At 38.4% G+C, this 19,954-nt stretch overlaps 1 protein-coding gene across 2 annotated transcripts in view; it reads left to right on the top strand.

Moving 5' to 3' along the window:
* The window catches only part of ZNF407 (zinc finger protein 407), a 413,038-nt gene that overhangs the window by 218,813 nt on the left and 174,271 nt on the right, over positions 1 to 19,954 (top strand). For both annotated transcript variants that reach the window (XM_024754886.1, XM_024754887.1), the window contains exon 5: positions 17,474 to 17,640. In XM_024754886.1, coding sequence (XP_024610654.1) covers positions 17,474 to 17,640 — 167 coding nt within the window. The remainder of the gene's footprint in view (positions 1 to 17,473; positions 17,641 to 19,954) is intronic.

The following is a 19,954-nucleotide window of genomic DNA, read 5'->3' as shown; positions in this document are numbered from 1 at the left end:
TCTGACAGACAGTGTGTAAATCTGTCCATGCAAAAACCCAAATGTTTGGTTTGCTCCCAGTCACTGCAATAATCTGCTTATTTTCGCCTGCTAGAGCAGTGGCGTCACTTAGCGGAATGTGCTGCAGACCTAAGGCCCAGGTAAGACTGCCTTAGTGTCAGTCGTTCGTTCCCTGATTGGCAAGAAGATAAATAGGAATTTACTAGAGGTTTGCCTTCAGCTAAAGGAATAGACAGCGTGTTCTGGACAGGAATAACTGTATTTATTAGCTTGGTTATTTTGCATCTTGAGAAAACGGGTAGAATACATCATGTCTAATTATAGTTTCTAGGAATAAGTAGTGTACCGTATCAATAATCATTGAATAGTTGTGTCCGAAGGGAATCTTCTCTGATTTGTTAAGGTGCTTTTACTTGCTATATATATTTATTTCATTGACTTTTATGTATTGTTTTCAGCACCCTTTAGTTTTTCATTCTAAAAGTAACTTTTTATTATTTCATTATTTGCTGAGCGTGAACAGTAATGACTTTATGAATGTGGGTATTTAAGAATCTGTAAATTAAATCCTATTCTTGAGGAGAAATTGAAGTTGTTCTAATCTGAATTTATGACTTTAAACTCAGAGTTAAAAATGAATTCAGTGTTTTCATATATTTGTTCAGTGAGAATATTGTACCTTCCCGTGATTGAAAGATCTTCTAATCTGAATTTATGACTTTAAACTCAGAGTTAAAAATGAATTCAGTGTTTTCATATATTTGTTCAATGAGAATATTGTACCTTCCCGTGATTGAAAGATCTATATTATAGCAAGTGTTAATTGTGAGTAGTGTCTTCTTTGATATTCACTCATTGGATAAGCAATGTAACTTTAGGAATTTTCTTTAAAGTTTCTCTAAGATTATTCAGCTTCTTTTAATTTTCATTCAAATCTTCAGTTCGGTTTTACCAAATAAATGATTTCTTTGCTAATTGTAAATGATTGGGAACAGCATTGATTGTTTTAAACAAAGAGGAAACCTCAATCCTGGACCACAGTCTTTTATGATCAGAAACTTTATGGGACGCATCTCCGAAGCGAGCAGCAATCAGGTTGAACTGAGTGTAGCAGAGGCAGCCTGTGGGTCCCCAGGTAGATGCTCTCTTGCCCTGGTACAGGTGGCCACACATGTCTGAGAGTGACCAAAGGCTTTTTTTCTAAGGATTTTAAGAACAGCAGTAAGAGAGAAATAAAAAGTATACAAAAGCATACATATCTGACACCCTGATAACAGTCCTGAGGCGTAAGTGCATAATTTACTTCTGCTCTGTGTGCTGTGAAGTTGTAGTCATCTTTGTTTTGATGGCCTGAGTACCAAAGTACATGTGTATATATTACTTTATTAGCCCATGATAGTAAATTCACATAATTAATCAAATTCTGATTGGTTTTATTATCATCAAATTGCACACATTTTTAAATCAACTTATTTAGAAACATAAATCCTAAGGTTTGATAATTGAGTTCTTTAATTCTACCTCTTTACCTCTTTTCCTCTGTTGCCAACTCTGTCCACCATATTAGTCCCTGGTCAGATCTGCGTAAGCTCAGGTAAAATTTAAAATTCATTCAGAGGTCTTATTTACTTGATAGCAATTAAAATGTGCTAGTATTTTCACTTTTGTTGTTCCCCAAAGGAAATTTTCCTAATTATCTTTCACCCGGGCTTTAATTCTAAATACTTTTCTTCTATCTCTCTTGCTTCTAAGTGACTCTGTGTATATTTCTTAGTGCTCTATTACATATTATTTTTGAAGAATAGTAGATACCAGTAATCAATATAAACTTGGTTATTATGAAAAATGTTAGCGATATTTGGAAATGTACAGCACAATCTCTGGATGTTCCATGAGGTGATTTGTAGAAATGAGGACAGCTGTCTCTTCCGTCTTTGGACCCCTTTTCTTTAGTTCTTAGCTCTTAGGCACGTTTCTGTGAATATCATCATGTACATTCCTGTGGAATGCTTCATCTGTATCTTCTGGTTATATGTAGGAGTCTCTCTCTCTTTTTTTTTGCGGTACGCGGGCCTCTCACTGCCATGGCCTCTCCCGTTGCGGAGCACAGGCTCCAGATGCGCAGGCTCAGCGGCCATGGCTCACGGGCCCAGCCGCTCTGCGGCATGTGGGATCTTCCCGGACCGGGGCACGAACCCGTGTCCCCTGCATCGGCAGGCGGACTCTCAACCACTGCGCCACCAGGGAAGTCCCAGGAGTCTCTTTTTATTCATCTTTCATTGTTATGTTTTCAATCCTAGTCTGTCAGTTTTAGTCACTAACATTCCATTCAGTAACTGTTTGAGCACCTGCTCTCTGTAAGGCATTAGAGCAGCTTATTTGAGGGGGTGTTCTCTGTTCTTTTGCTGTTGTTGCTATCTTACCTTCCTGTACTTCTGGTTTTGGATTATTCACATAAATTATAAAGCTATAATTTATTGTTATAAACCATGATTTGTTAGATTGTCACTTTCTGTTGTTTTGTTTTACTGTTTTTGACAAATTAAAGAATAGAAAGTTCAAGCTTCTGTCTCCTGGAAGTCAGCCTTATTCCAGTGGAGAATTAACTAGCACTTGGACTGCACATAGACCCCCACAAATAGAAAGACAGGGCCTTTCAGGAGATAGAATCTCTCATCAACAATGATGGTTGGTTGATCCCAGACAGATATATTCGATTGACTCTTGGCCTCAGAACCCTTCTTTCCTATACTGGAGAGAACAGCCTTTGGTAGCATCGCTTCATGAATTTGGGTCTTTGGGAACACATCCTTAGGACCAGACTAAGTGGAAATTTAATTGAAATTAGACCTGTAAGGTTTCATTGTTGGGACATATTTTGGAAGTATTTTGTTTGAACTCCATTGCATGTGACGTGTATAGAAATTCAGGCTAAAAGAACAACCAGAGCACTGATGTCTCAGCTAAGTTGGTGTCAGGGCGGCTGTTTCACTTCTGTGGCATGGCCTCCTTCAAGCAGCTTTGTTTGCAGTTTTAAACATGTCATTGGGAAAGTCATTTATCAGAATACTTCTTGCCGTGTTTTGAGCCTTCAATAAATTTTAGTTATATATGATTATTAAATGTTATAAACGTTTCTTAATACATCACTTTCCTGCCCTTACTACTGTGAAAGATATCAAGAAGTTGAAAATCTAATGTCCCTGAGTTGTTTGGGGTCTTTTAGGGAATGTACGTAACTGAGAGTAGTAAACAGTTCAAAAGTCAATATACGTGAGGTGGTGTGGAGTCAACCTGTGAGTGGCACATAAGCCACAATAAGATCAGGACTCTTGTGTAACAGAGGATTAAACGAAATGTAGAAGAAGGGTAGGTCTTTAGTGAGAGCTGGTCTGACTGTCTCAAAAATGTGATAATATCTTTCTATTACTGAATACCTAGAACCATCTCTTCCAGAACTGTGACTGTGTGGTTACTCATGGCAAACAGAAGATTCTTCAGTTGCAGTGAACAGTATCTATGATTAGCTGTCAGCTGTATGGTATTCACAGTGTAGGCTTATAAAATCATTGGACACTGATTTCTGAACTATCTGAATACAAATATAGTGAGGTTTTTGACTTCAAAAATTGAGAAGAAAAAAATGTCTTTCCTTTTAGAGATCTGATTTTACACTGCCTCAATAACTATCTCAACTCTTGTTTCTCTCTGTGGTACTCTGATTGTTTCAGCTATGTATCGATAACATTGTACGTTAGTATGGCATAGAAAAGCCAGTGGTAGATAAAATTAGTGATTCTTTTAAATTTTACTTAAAAATTTATTTTGGCTAAACCTGTTTGTTTTGACTTATGCTTTTAAAACTCTGTTTGCTTACATATATATTTTTTAAAAATGGAGCATGTGTTGGTAAATATTTTTAATACAGTAGTATATAAAGTGCTAAGTAAAAGTTCCCTTCTCCCAAATTTGATGCCCTTCCTCTTCCTCCAGTCTTCCTCAGCCAAATCTCAGTTCCCACCCAAGGTTACTACGATTCACAGTGAATCTGTCCCTACTGTTTCTATTTGTCTGTTCATACATATGTATATGTGTGGTGTGTGTGTGTGTGTTTTTCATATGTTGTGCATTAAAATAAACTTAATTCTGTAAATTTTGTCCCTTTACAATATTTAATTAATTCATCATTTGAGCAGTTATTTACTGGGTACCTACTATGTGCTAAGCCCTGTGTTGGACCCTGGGGATGTAGCAGAAAATAAAGCAGGCAAACGTTCTGCTCTCACGAGCTTACATACCAGTGTGGGGAGAAATTCAGCAAACAACACTGAAAGTCCAATATATGCGAGTATTAAAATAGTGGTGATATAGTAAGGGAAAGAGGGACGAGCCAGGAGTGCTGGGTGGGGTATTTCAGCTCTCCATAGGTGGCGAGGGGAGCCTCTGTCAGAGAGAAGGTGACAAGTGATCTAGACCTGATTGCGGGTAGGAGAGGGGCCCCGTGAGTCTTTCAGGCAGAGGGAAAAGTGCTCAAGTCTCCTGAAGACGATTGTGTGGGGCGTGGCCCAGGGCTGCCAAGAGGCCGCTGTGCCTGGGGTGTGCACAGGGTGGGAAGGAGGACGTGATGGCAGCTCAGGCCATGTCAGGCTCTGGAGGACTCTGCAAGGACTTTGGTTTTTTTCTTCTGTGTGAGATTGGAGGGTATTTAACAGAGGCCTGGCGCGGTCTGACTTACGCTGTAGCAGAATCGCTGTTTGCAGTATGCAGAGAATAGACTGAACGGCAGGAAGGGAGGCGGTGGTGATGGCAGAGGCTGGGAGCTCTGTTGGACATTCTCGTGATGATCCTGACGTGCGAGCACGGTGAGCTGGACCCCAGTGGTAGCAACAGGGGTAGATAGAAGCGTCCAGACTCTGAATATATCTGAAAGGTCCAGCCCACAGGATTTACCAGTGGATTGGATGAGATAAAGAGTAACGGACCACACCAAGGTTTGGGCATGAACAGTGAAGGGAAAAGGGAAAAATGAAGTCACGTCATTAACTAAACGGGCAAAACCACGGTCAAGAGCAGGTTCCGTTGGGGGAGATTGGGAGCCAGGTTTAGACGCGGGACATTTGAGAAGCCTGTCGGCTATCCCAGTGGAGACGTTGTGTGGGCAGCTAAATACCGACTAGACCTCAGATATAAACGTGGATGTCATCAGAGTACAGGTCACCAAAGGAGTGCGGGTGGGTCATCCAGGCTTCAGAAGGCAAGGAGGAACCAGGAGAATGAGACTCTCATGTTCTCAGGTCAAGGGAGCGTTTGTGATCAGCTGCTGGCCTGGGTAGGTCAGGTCTTGCTCTTGGGCTGCATCTGACATTGATTGAAGACACCTGTGTGCCAGGCTTGGCAGGACGCAGGATGTGGCTGAGTTACAGGAGAACAGGGTGTCTGCAGTCCCTGCCTGCTGGGCACACTTGGCTCCTCTCGCTGCGCCCTTTGCCGGCGCCTCTGCTCAAATACTGTCGCCTGGACTCTGCTGGCCCCGCCTGACACCCTGGGAGATCTGACCCTCACGGCACCTTCACGGCGGCTCCCACTTGGCCAGAAGCCTCCTTGTTACTGCCTTACGTGAAATAATTCTTGGACTTTAATTCATTTCCATGTATTTCAGTCTGAAGAATCTTTAATAAAAAATATAGTAGTGATACAAAGAGTTGAGCAGTTTTGTTTTCTTTGTATCATAAAGTCTAAACTAGCAACCTTTTTGACTTTCACTTTTATTCCTTCCAGCCCATATTTGAGAAGTCTTTTTTTGTTGTTAACGTCATTTTGATAGCTTCAGTTATTTCTGTATTTGAACTTCCCTAACAGTATAGTTGCTCCAAGTATAAATATATTTTATCACTTACATCCTTCCAGTTGTTTTTGCTTATGCATTTAATTATATTAGAAAGAAACTTAGTTTAATATTTTGAATGCTGGAAGGTACATAATGGATGATGTTATTCCACATAGTCTTTTGTTTGAGGTGTTGAAGATTTGAAAAATTAGTATAAACGATCTATATTCAGTGTTTATAGATGCCTGTCTGAATTTATCTTTTCAAAATAATTCAGAATATATGAGAAGTAGATGAAATCCACAAATCTGTTTTGCAGAAAAGAATTCCATAGCTGTACATATCCAACTTTTTAAGTAAATAATACTCTTCTGTATTGAAAGGAAGCTAAATTAATTGCTTTACCCTGCATTTAGGAGGTTGTTTCCACCCAAATGTACCTCATATATGTATGCACTTTCTATAGTTTTACTCCTGTTTCATTGCAGGCTACTTCACACCCATTGTATGGTGGACATGTGTGAGAAATGGTGGAGAGACTACTAGTATTTAACTACTTACTCTCAGTTGAATCACAATAACTTGAAAACTCTTTAAAAACTTGTTTTCTATGTTAATCCAGTTATAGCACTTTCCCTTGAACTTATGATTTAGAAAAGAACAGATCAAATCCCTTACAACATGATCTTTCTACGTATATGAATGTCAGGATATTGTGATGTAAATAAAGCACGTGATGATCCGTATCAGGCTCTACAGTATTTGTGCTGAATTCGTCTTCTGAACTCACATCATGTCTTGGTGATGCTCCAGTGCACAAATGCTCCAAGACATTTACTCTAGAAGTGTACCGTAACTGCTGCTCTTCGGACTAAGGTCCCAGAAAGGGTCAATTTCGTACTGAACTCTGAGATTACTGGGCAATACATCTCAACCCTTCTAGCTAATCTTACCTTGAGCTCAAATGGTTCCCTAGATCATCCTGACATGCTAGAAGGCCGAGATGATGACAAAGGCCAGGACAATGAAATACCTAAGTTTGGAAAGGCTGCCTTCCCTGCTTCAACAAATCACACAGTCACCATCAGGGTGGACAGCCCTTTCTAAATCTGGCATGTCTATTCAAATGTCTAGAAATTCTGTTTCCAAAGTAGATACATAAGGACCTACAGGATAGAGTGTAAACATCCCATATTTGCTAGTATGTAAGATGCACGGGTCTGTGGAACATGTTCCAGTATTATTGTACAAGAATATTTTTTAGGAAAAAAATATAATTTTTTATACATATATCGAAGGTGAATTTAGATTGTTTGGTAGAGAGAAATACTGTTTTGTACATTTCCATTTAACCTACTGTGTACTTGAGTCCTGTATGAAGTCTCATTTTGAATGAATAGCGATGGTCCACTGTCCCTTAACTAATGTTAATATTTAGAGAATTACGTACACTGGTGTCAGTTGCTGGTTCTAACAGTGCTGTAGTATTGACAGATTTAACTCTCCTATGTTAGGGGTGTAACCCATGATCAGCCTGTTGTCTTCGGCTTATTAATTTTGTTAAGAAAACTACTGCTCTTTTTAAAATACTCTGATAGTTCTTCATTGGAGAGTTGGAGCTGACAAGGATTGCCGTAAGGAATCCAAGTAGGAAACTATGACTTTCTTATTATTGCTGTTTTAAACAGTTGTGAAATAATAGATAATTCTCATGATTTACTATTTATAGAGCACCAGTGATCTACACTGTAATATAAAATGATGTCTTGTGCTCAGTATTTTTAGAAATATTGGCGTGAATATACACCAGGAATAAAAATTACATGGTCCTACTGAGGCTCAAGAGAGGCTGCCCAAGGCCAGACACTTATTAACTTCTCTTTCCCCAGCATCATGAATATGTGACCCCAGATATTATTTCTGAGTCAGTGGCATGCCAGGAACTGAGCAGTTTTATTCATATGAAAGTGTCAGCTTTATTAGCAAAAGGGGATTGGAATCATCCATTCTATACAGACACCTGATGTTCCCTACAATGTATATTTGTCCTAGTAAAGTTTCATATAGTAATGTGAATGGCACATTTCTTGGCATAATAATATAACACCATGGTGTGAAGACCTTATGACTTTTATAAAATCCTTACAAATCGTAGTTTCTTGATGAGTGGGACTGTGACAGATTGTCTGAATTGGGACAGACGTTTTTGTTTGTATTCAGCTTCCATTAATATATCAGTTGTGTTTAATGTTAACATATTAAAAATTAAAAGGAAATAACTTTAGGGGATTTTGTGGTGTATCCGTGGGGAGGAAGGCGATCTCCGCGTCTTACTCTTCCGCCATCTTCAAGGTCCCCCTGTAGTTGATTTTTAAATTCGTGCTTCTTTCTATAAACCTGTTTTTGTTCTTATTGGTAAGATCTATCTTATTCATATTTACCAACCAATTCATTCTAATACAGTTAATATTGGAACTGGCAAGGGTAGCATCAGAAAACTTAGTAAAACCTTTTTCCATTGACATGCAACTGGTACAGTCTGTGAGGTTCTCAGCTCTGAAATAACATTTTTATAGCATCCGTAGGTACATAGCTTGACACATAGCAGTCTTTGTTAGTGCTGACATACTGTTTGTAAGATTACGTGTTATTTGTCCCAGTGTATAAATGAGTTTGTCATGAATCTCAGATGTGCACATTGTTTTGGTAGGTTTTTTCCCAGACATGTACATATTTGTGGCTTGTATACAAGTGTACTGTATCTTTTTGATCATGGGCACTTGTGAAGGATAAAGCCACATGTAGCTCCTTAGAAAATTATAGTCAAATAATTGTGAAAAACAAACAATGGAAGGGAGATCGGAGAGGGGGAAAAGAAAAACAAAAAATAGGTTGGTGGTTCCTTTTGTCATATCAAAGTCAGGTTTCTCTTTTTATCAGGGCCATTTCAGTCTGACTCAGCTTAAAGGATGCAACTTTATTTCCCCCATCTATGCAGCCTGCTCCCCACTCCCTCCCCTACCATGATCAGCTCAGGGCTCACACACACAGCACCTTCCCCGCCTCTGCCTGACCCTCCTCCAGGCTTGTCACTGCCTGCCACCTTTGTTACTAGAGTCTGCTCTGTCTGCTTTCAGACTCACCTGAAGCTCCACCTCATCCATGAAGCCTTTCCAGCTGCTTCACTCTATATTCACCGATGCTTTTTCTAAACATCTTTTCAAAAAGCTTTTTTAAAAAGTCCAACAGAATGTGGTGAGCTTTTGTTCTAATTATTTCACTGACATTAGTGTCTGCCATTGAGGCACAGGCTCCTTTTGGGGAGGCGTATGTATCTTTCCTTCACTTATAGGTCTGTACATGCACGAATCATTGCTAGACACACAGTAGATTCCAATACATACTTTTTAAAAAATTGATCAGTTGATATAGAAGTAGCTGAGATATTATAATTTGAAGATCGTTAGGCTTGTGTTATAAATGTCCAAAGACTGAACATCTGTCAAGACATTTGGGATGAATGTGTAAATGGGGTTTGAAATGCATTTTGTCGTTTTAGCTCAAATTATTTATATCAGTAAGAGCAATGATTTCAAAGAAATTCTTTATATGGTCTTTAAACAGTAACATTAGTCCTTTATTTGTAACTGCTGTTTTAACCTTCCTTGCGTAAATCCAGTGTTTTCTTACCTAACCTGAAGCGATAAAATTTCATTTAGTCCAGACTAGAGGATTGTGGCAATTTAATATATGTCTTGTTCTCCAGGACTTGACTTCTATGGTTAGTTAAAATTATTTCAACTTTGCAAGCCCTCCAGCTCTGTGACACACTTGAAAGGGGGTAGTTTGAAAGGACGGGGCAGCCTGCACTGAATGGGTCTCATATGCAGTATAATTCCTTCCACCTGTTCTTCTCATGTTGGCGTTTGAAAGCCCTGCAGGAAACATGAACTGTTTCAGGATTGAACCAACTTCTCAAACCCTGTGAAGGGGCTTAGTGGACCTTTGTTTGCCAGCAGTGCTCGATTCAGATTCTTTTACCCCGTACAGATCAGGGTGCTTTTGGGGGCTGCAGGTAGGGAGATGCGACCTCACCTAAGCCAGGGATAGGCCGACTACTCTCTGCAGGCCTGATCAGGCCCACTGCCTGTTTTTGTAAATAAAGTTTTATTGGAACACAGCCACGCTTACTTATTTATGTACTGTCCATGGCTACTTCTGTGCTACCAAGGCGGAGTTGAGAAGTTGCATTGAAGACCTGAGGGCCCACCGAGTAGAAAGTATTTACTGTCTTTTACACAGAGCCTTTCCTAATCCCTGTTGTGCTGAGGAGTTTTGGATACAGCACATGCAGTGGAACGGGCACCGTTCCAGTCAAATTTAATAGGATGGTTTGGGGTAGGCCAGAGTTTATGGTCTCTTTGACAAAGAAAAATTTCATGGGAATGGGATTTTGAAGGATGAATTCAATCTTGAGGGCATGGCCCTTGTAATCCTTGAATGTTTTTCTTTGGAATGAGTCATTCTCTTGGTTCTTAGTAGACTAAGGCAACCAGGGATTAATATTCTGCCAATGCTCTTCCCAGAAGTAACTTTGACACAAAGCTTTGCAACCTTTGGAAAGAACTGAAAGGGCCAGAAAACATGTGTCACAGCTTCTAGAATCTGAATGATACCTTAAGAGGTTTTAAAATGATGGCTTCAGCAAGAATGAGGTTAAATTTCTTTTCCAACTAGTTAACAAGGATCTAGCTTGTTAATTAGGCTAATTATCACCTGTTCGGGGCAAAAAATGCGCTCAAGACTCTTGGCTTAAGTAGCAGGCTCCCTTGCGTGCTGTATAAAAGCCCTCACAGGAGGTTTCCAACTTTCATCTGTAAGCCACACTTGATTCTGAAGAGTTGAATTCAGTAAATGAAACCTTTGTAATCTTAGGTCTTTGTGGCTTCTTGATATAAATCATGCTCATGTTTTATATATAATCAGGAACAGGTCCCTCTCAAGAGTCCAGCCTAATTTAAATAATCTGGATATTAGTGTTAGATATTTTTGGTTTCAGGATATAACTTCATTCACTGAGTCAGGTTTTTTTTGGATCTATTATGCACGCGTGCATGTGCGTGTGCGTGCGTGCACACACACACACACACACACACACACACACACACACACACACAAGTATTTGGAAGGAGGTGGCCAGAGGAACCCCGAGTGTATTCCTTGTTATTACTCACCTGTCAGTGTAGCTTTTCAATTTTCAATTTAGAGAAAACAGAGATTCTTACTTTCCATGCAGTTTAAAGTTGCATATTTTATTTAAACATATATATATATACATATAGTACTTGAAACCTCATAAAACTTAAGATGAACAGGACTACTGTGGAGTAATATTGGGGTAATTAATGTGGATTTAGTGCCTGTTTTACATGAATAAGTAGTTTAAGTCTTAAAACAGTATTGTATGTTTTTCCTCAGATGTTTCCTAGGCCAGAAACAGTATAGGCACCTCACAGTTCCGATGCGTATAGGTATTGGATTTGTTACCATGGCAGAATCTCTTGAACTTCATTTTGCTTTGTTATCTTTTGGATACTTTTTCAGCGGAAGCCTCATGTGAATTAACTGAGATGGAAGTTGCTCTTTAGTGGTTGTCTTCATATGCCTTTTATGTGCTTCTTTGTTCAAGAAAGTGATTGATTTTCAGTTTTATTTGCAGCTCAGCAGAAATTTGTAAGGTAGCCCTACTGGGCAAAGACCCCATCATATTCTATTTTCGTTTCATCTCTTAGTGTATTATTATGTAATTATTAAATTATAATAATCTTAAAAGGAGGCTGTTATCCCAAAGAAACAGCCTGCATATTGGTAGTATCCGAGTAACTTAGAAATTGTTGAAACAGATTCATTAGTATATTGGACTGTTTTGCTAGGAATCATACAAGCCTTGTATTGTTTTCAGTTCTGTGTTTATTCCTAAAAACCAGCAATACCTGTCAGTTAAGGTTTTGCAACATCAGTTTACTGTTAATCATTTTGAATCAGTCAGCACCTTTGTTTCAGAGTTTTGGAAGATAATAACTGCATGATTATTTAATGTTTTAATAAAGTTTAGCTCATTCATTTGGAGCAGATCTTGCTCATTGCTGTTTTTTTGCAGATATGAATTTGTATGATTTATTAACGTGACGTGACATGTAGAAAAGAAATTTTGGATTACTTAATTAAAATATTCACTTGGAATTGTGGAATTTTTCAAAAACAACGAAAGCACTTCTTAAGATGTTAACATATGACCTTGTTTACTTTGTTTTCCTTTTAAAAACACAAAAATGTACAACTGTAGTTAGCTCTCTAGCTCCATATGCATGCCTTACCCCTCTTCTCAGAAACAAGCAGTATTCACAAATTATGATGTCATGCATGTTTTTGCATGTGGACCTCATATGTTTAGATTTAATATTTCTATGCTTAACTTGCTTTGTTTCAGTGCAGTTACATTTTTGAGATTGTTTAACCCATGCTGATAAATGTAGCTCATTGATTCATTTTAACTTCATTATGATATTCCATTTTATGATTGAATTCATTATTTTTCTACTCCCCAGCTGATGGATATTTAAGATTGTTTACATCTTAATGGGGATACTTTTTTTTTTTTTTAAACATGTCTGTACTTGAGCCTCAGTTTCTCAATCATGTTAACCCAGACTGGGCTTTCCGGGAGAAAGGCAAAGGATATCTACAGCTCTAAAATGCATCACTAAAGCAACTGTATTCCAAATTATTCTGAATTGGAGAGATTAGAAAAGAACATAAAAATATACTAGTGGCAATTCTTACTGTATTTCAAAAATCATAAAGTAATAAAGCATCCAAGTATCAAAATACTTCTGTCTTCATATGTAAATGGGATATGTGCAGATTTTTAATTAATTTGTTAATAAATTGACTGAATAATAGGGTTTAAAATTTTTAAATAACATTTAAAAGTATAATTTGAAGAAGATGAGTATAGACTCTCTTGTTAGGATACTTACTTTGTGTAGTAATATGGAAAGATAAAGTTAGGGGCGCAACTCAAAATAGAAGTGTTGTATATTTTGACAAAACTTATCTGCCCTTTAGGCATTCATAAACAGACAATTGCTCTAACACAGTCTAAGGCAGAAGTATCTATTAAGATAGTACCATTGATCATATAAAAATAATTCAACTCCCTACTAATTCTTTAGTTTAACTTTGTATGTACATAATGCCTTGTGAAACCTCCATGAAATTTTTAAGTTTTTGTTATATGTATAACAATGAGGATATTTAGTATCGTGTCTTTAAAATTTTAAGTCTAGAGATGTGGGTTTTAGTCACGACTCTGTTTTACAAGTCATGTCATGAGTGAGTTCAGCGAAGAAGATCTTCCACGGGTTTTAACACAGAGAACACAGGCTCAGAGCCATTCCGCATGTGTGTGTGCGCGTGTGTGTGCGCGCACGTGTGTGTGTGTGTGTTGGAGTGGTGGTGCTGGGGATAAAACAGCACATGTAACAGTAAATAAACATACTGTAAATATATTGAGAGTACTAGAATAATGCTTAGAATTTAATCCAGGAGCCCTTATTTAATTTAGGAATACTTAGGAATTTACATTCAAAGATGAACTCTTAACTGACTTTTCCATGACAGTTACCCACACGAAAATGGGTTTTATTCCAAAAGTGTCAGCAAACAACTGGATAATAATCCCTGGAAGCCAGGAACTTTGTAGTGACAGCACCCTTTGGTAGGAACCACTCGAAGGTGCGACGACGCAGAACATTCTGTGTTTGAGATCATTGCCCGCAAAATGGTCAGACCATTGCTACATTGTCTTCTAATTCCTGCTTTGCTGTTGAGAAGTCTGGTACCATTTTAATGTACTTTGCTTCTGACTTTTTTTTTTTCTTTTGAAACCTTCTAAGATCACTTTATATCCAGTAGAAACATCTAGTGCAGACTGAGGAAAGGGGAGATGGCAAACTGCCCTGTTTCATTACAAGTCCGTAGCACTATTTGGCATTTTGAACTTTTTATCAAACGTTATAAAGTAGCTCGATTACATCAGAGCGGAAATGATGTGGACTTCCACCTGCTCTCCCGCAGACGTGGCCTTCTCCTTAGCACCTTTGCTGTCCCTGTGCTATGGCCTGCCATACCATTTTTCTTTTTAATTCAGTTCATAAATATTTAAATTTAAAAAATTAATTTAAAATGTTGAGAACACCGGAGGAAGGATATGAAACAAATATGGCAAACATGGATATTATCATCTGGGTACATAAACCTTGGTGGTAGATATGCATCTCTGTCATTTTCTGTATGTTTGAAATATTGACATTTATAAAATAAACACAAATGCTGAGGAAGGAGAAAAGACCAAACAGCATGAGGATCGCGAGCCCTGGGTGGCCTGAATGACCCCTGTTGCTGTCGTGTACGGATCTCACATTCCCGCTCTGAGTCTGGTGAAATTACGTAAGGAACGAGACTCTTCACCACCAGTTCCCTTCATCCCATTGGTCCAAAGTTATTTATGGAACACCTCTGGGTACCAGGCACTTTTATGGGCCATAGGATATACGGTGAACCAAACACCATCATACTGTTGTGTGCTTATCTTGTTTGTCCTTTTAGGTTGTACTTTTACATGATTGTCACTCGTTGTACATCCTTCAGCTGACTGACTTTGTAACTCCCTGCACAAAAGGAGAGATGACTAGCGAATTTTATGCCAAATAGATCTCTTTTTAATATATTGTCAATTCAGTTAAACAAGAAGTTTCTGATGGAAGACCACCATGTGGGGATAGAAAAGCATTTATATCATTTAACCCAGTCTAATGTAGGTCCCGGGGCTTCACTGATACCTGGGAAACTGGATGGCCATCCCCAGTTGAGGGGCAGCAGCCGACAGAGCCACAGTTGACACAGCCTGTCGGGGCCTGGAGCTCCCATCACTCTGCCTCTCCCCACACTGCCCCTTACCCTTCCTCCCTGCTGGCTCTGCATATCCACCTGCTTTCCAACATCTAAATTAAATGCCATCTCTGGGAAACCTTCTTTAATCCGCCCTGTCCCATTAATTGCTTCTTCTTTTAAATTTATGATGGCCTTTTATGTTTTTTCCTGGCACTGAGGTTATCTTCGTGAAGGATTTTCCTCACGTAGGAGCCTGTGATTTTCTTGAGTGCCAAATCTGACTCTTTTCCCTCTTTGTTTCTACCGTCTCGAACAGTGTTTGTGCTATAGTGGGTGTTCAGGTCTTTCTGAAGTACATGCAGAATACACAGTGATACCTCTTCTTCTTGGGTTCTCGTGGCAGAGCGGAACTGCACATTTTCACTTAGGCTCTGTCCTAGTGACACATCCAGGTGGGCTTCCTGAAGGCCCCCAGGAGAGCGGATCCCTTGGATGGACGTCGTCCTTACTCATTGCATGGTGGCAGATAGTTTACAGTGTTTGAGGCTCAGAATTGTGCAGTTCCGGGAAACCCCCCACTGATGAGTAGGTCCTAGTCTTTATAAGGACACTTTACATTGGTAACATTTCAGGTTCTTTTCAAAGTACCAGTGCACGCACTTATTTTCATAAAGCAAATTGTAGAACATGTGAGGTTTTCTGAAAGTCAAGCGGTGGCCTTAGTTCTCTGTTATCTGGCTTTTGTCATATCATGGCAGGCTCTAAGCTCTAGTTTAACATTTTTATTATGTATGAGTAATAGAGTACATATATTGAGGTTTCATAGATGTAATTTTTTAAAATGTACATCATGGTAGATTTAAAAATGAGGGATTTATTTTGTCATTCATAAAGTTGTAATACAGTCTGGAGTAACTATTTGTTAAAAGATAGCATCTACTTAACCTCCTTATTTATTTCTTTTAGGAGGAGGTTAGATCCACAATAAATACATGAAGAAATAAGTAGATAGGGGAATTTATCTTGGAAATAAGATCCCTGTCATGGTTTTGAAATGTTAAATGCATGAAGACCCGTCAAAGAGATATACGGACATGTTATTTTTTTACAGCGCATTTCTAAGTATTTAGTTATGTTTGTCATTCTCTAGTACCAGTAAGCAATGATCAAATGATACAGTAATTTCAAAGTCGGTCTGTGTTGAGTGGTGTAAACATAGTTTCTCTACACATACATTCTATAAGTATATTAATTGGCAATTTTAATATTAATGAAGCACTTAAGATATTTTATATGGCTTTTCTTAAATATTTAGCAGTTTTTACTTCTGTTGCATTTAAAATATAATGTTATAAAAATATTACTACATATAACAAATGAAGAGAGAGTTTTTTAAAAGGTAATTTTATAATTCGATTCTTAAGAATTTGTGAAACCTGAATGATTAATTTGTTAAAGTAATCCACATTTGCCTCAAAATGAGAAAATTAATTAATTGGAGCTTGGAATTTTTTTTCCTACCCTTATGGGACTAAGAAAATTTGTAAAATTTTAGTTAAAAGCATTTATGTAAAGAATATACTCTTTATATCTCCTTATTTATATCATAACTTAAAACGCAGGTATTACAATCTTATTTTTAAAATTGTATGAACTTGCTAAAAGTGTAGACCAGCTTACGATAGTCAAGTCAAGCTGCCATAGTCTGTCTCTTCTGTGGCATTGTGCTTATCAACTTATTAAAATATTTTAATTTTGAATATCGGGTTTTAATTTTCTTTTATTTGACTGTTCATTATCCTGAATTAATTAGCTGGACACTACTTTGTTAGTCACAGAGATTGCTTTAAACTAAATTGTATTAGAAATCAAAAGTAAATTTTAGTGGTGATTTCCTGAATGCAAGTGAAAAGGGACAGAAGCTCGAACAGAGAAAGTACTAAAGTTTTTTTGTTGATGGTTCATATTGCCTGGATTATTAAAGGTATTCAGAGATCTTTAACTGGGAACTGTGGGGCTGAAATATTTTCTGACGTGAGTATTGATTTGTTATTTTCAGTTTTCATCCCATACAGGAAATAATTGAGGTTTCTTTTTCTCAAAGGCATACTTTATGAAAAGTTGTATTTATAATCTTATTTTTATTCTTATCAAAGGGAACTTTTTATGTACCTGTGTGGTAACCCAGAAGGACACCTTGTTAAAAAGGAGACGCCCCTGGAGTGTGCCTCTCCTCCGAGGGAGCAGTGTGGTGTGTGCCGTTCCGGGCGGGCTGGGCTCTGAGTGCCGCCCGGCCCCAGCTGCCTCCGCCTGGCAGAGAGCAGGAGTGTCTGAGTAGTTTAGTATGATAGCTTTTCATTTAGCCTTTGCTCTGACAGCCTGTGCCCTGGATAAGTGGTGTAGGCCTGTACAGGTGAAATCTATTCTCACATTTGCCTCAGGGGTGACTGGACTGTAACAGAATTTTTCAAACCCGTTGGGCCCAACCGCAAAGCAGAGAATAAATGGCTGAAGTGCCAGGCCTGGACAGAAAAATCAATGCCTGGTTATACAGACATGACAGACCAGGCCCGCAGTTCTCCTCGCGACACCCTGAACTCGCCACACTGCAGGGCTGGAGCGGCACCTGTCGGGGCCCGAGGTGCTCCCGTGAGGGTAATATTTGCATCCTTTTCTCTCCACTCCATGCAGGAAATTCACATGCCGCCTGTGTGATAGAAGTTTCACAGAGAAGTGGGCCCTGAACAACCACATGAAACTCCACACGGGGGAGAAGCCATTCAAGTGTACCTGGCCTACCTGCCATTACTCCTTCCTCACGGCCTCCGCCATGAAGGACCACTACAGGACGCACACAGGTGTGCCCGTCCGCCTGGGCCCAGTGGTGGTGGTAGTTGGGGGTGGTCGTCTCAGCAGCAGTCCGTAGAAAGGAACCCCTGTTTGAAGAGTTTAAGACTGTGGTAATTATATGTTAAAAGGTGTGGCATCATTTCTTTGTGTTTTGATGACGCTCAGCGTAATTTTTAAGTGACATTTTAATATTTGTGTGTGTGCATGTGTTCACATAAAATAAGTTTCATATTTCAAAGCTGATTTATGTTGTGTGTGGGTACATATATGTATATGTGTTTAAACATATCTTTTTAGGTGTGATCATTATAGAAGATCATTTGAGGAGACTAAATTTTCATAGAGAACTTGTGTTATATTTGTTACTGATATGGACTCCGTGCCATAATGTTTCTGAACGTTATTGAATCTTGGTTTTTATGTACCACTTGAAATTTTTTAAATCAATTTAGTATTTCTCTTAAGAGAATACTATCAGATCCAAGAGTTTTTGAAATTACTACAAAGAGACTAAACTGAATTTAGCTAGTATAAATTTTTCAGATAATTGAAAAAGTACGAATTCACATACATTTTACATCAAAACATTTAGTGGACTGTTTGGAATTTAAACCAACTGATAGTAAAAGCAGCGCACAGAATACATCTGTGCTAGGCATGGTCCTGAGACCTCTCAGTTTGGACCTTCATGAATATATTTCTCCCACCTGCCCTGTGGTTCTATTCAATGTATATGACATGCTTTTCATTGTCTAAGGACAGAGGGCCCCTAAACTCCTTACAAGCGTGTAGTCGAGCGCTTGCCGTATCTCACTGTGGCGACATCACTGGGAGCCATTTGCTGTTCTGTGGTCTTCTTCCTCTTTACAGCTCTCAGAAAGTGTTTTGTTTCAAGGAAAAAATAAATTTTAATCAGCATTCCCAAATGTTCTTCTGATTGCCAAGAATCCTGTATTATTGTTAGAAATTATAGGTTAAAAGTTCTTCTGAAGCAGTTTGTGGGAAGCCCAGGCCTTCTTAGCTTCCTTGACAAGGGCGTTGACGATTTAAGGTCTCCAGCCTGCCCTGAAAGATCACTTATATCGAACAGCAGATGAAAAGCCAGTGCAGATGTAATTTATCGTTGGCGTTTCCTTCTAAAGAATAATTGTGGAGACTTGGCTGGATCAATAATATGGATTTTTGTTGTTAGGTCTTGTAGTCTGCACCATAATGAGAGATAGGGGACAGTGGCTGTTTTCTAATAGAAAATAAAGGATTGGTTTCCGTGTCTTTCTACATTTGAAAGCAAAATGGCACACTTGAAACTAATTCAAGTTGTTAAGAAAAGTCTCCTATTATAGCTCTGCTGTCATATAAATATGGCATGTTAAGTGAACCCCCTTTTTATTGAGTATATTACATTTACTTTTTTCTTAAAATTTTTTTTCTTGAAAAATACTCAATTGCCCACTATCCAACCCTAACTCCCCCCTCCCCCCTTGGAAAAAAAAAAAAAAAAAGGGCAAGTGAAAATTGAATTTAGAGTGACAAACAAATCAAGCCACCAAGGTAAATATGACATACAATACATTGCAGACTAACATCCTAGATAAAAATCCTGCACGTCAAAAAATCAAGGTCACTAATATATCTAGAACCAAATCACATGGAAAATTGATAATTTTGTCTTTGTGCCTATACATATCTTAAAATAGGAAAGGGAATAAAACTTAGTATATACATGCAGCACATATACCTGTAAAAATGTAAATTTCATTACATGCAGCACATATACCTGTAAAAAATATAAATTTCATTAGGATTTGTCTTGTCTGTTAATGTTTATATCTTACAAGAAAGATATAGATTGCAAAGAAGTTCATAAACGAGGGAAAGGAATCATATAGTCTGCTTGAGTCCAGAAATAGTAAGAATACTCTTTCCTCATCAGGTATTTTGCTGGCTGGGTAGCATAGCACCAATCTCTTCTCTGCCACATACCACCAGATGCGTAGGTGTGTGTGAGCTTGTGTGTGCATGTGTGGACCACAGTACACACATTTCCGCACACTCGAAGGGGTTAATGCCCACAAAGCTGTGGTGATGAATAAATTGTAGAGAGCAGTTTTGTCTCAACACAGAATAGTATGTTAATATTAACGAGCAAATTATCTTTGGGGATTTAAAAAAAAGTCCACTTTCAGTGTTATTTAATTGATAATACAGCTAGTTAGAAAGATTTATGTTTCAAATTGATTATATAATTAAATGAGTGATTGTAATTAAACTTTATTCTTCACAGCCCATCTACTCTATTCTTTTTTTCTGTATTGATATAAT

The sequence above is a fragment of the Neophocaena asiaeorientalis genome, unplaced genomic scaffold (assembly GCF_003031525.2).
Source record: "Neophocaena asiaeorientalis asiaeorientalis breed wild unplaced genomic scaffold, Neophocaena_asiaeorientalis_V1.1 scaffold124, whole genome shotgun sequence".
NCBI lineage: Eukaryota > Metazoa > Chordata > Mammalia > Artiodactyla > Phocoenidae > Neophocaena > Neophocaena asiaeorientalis.
Note: the sequence above shows the minus strand (reverse complement) of the source record. Positions and strands in the feature narration are given on the sequence as shown.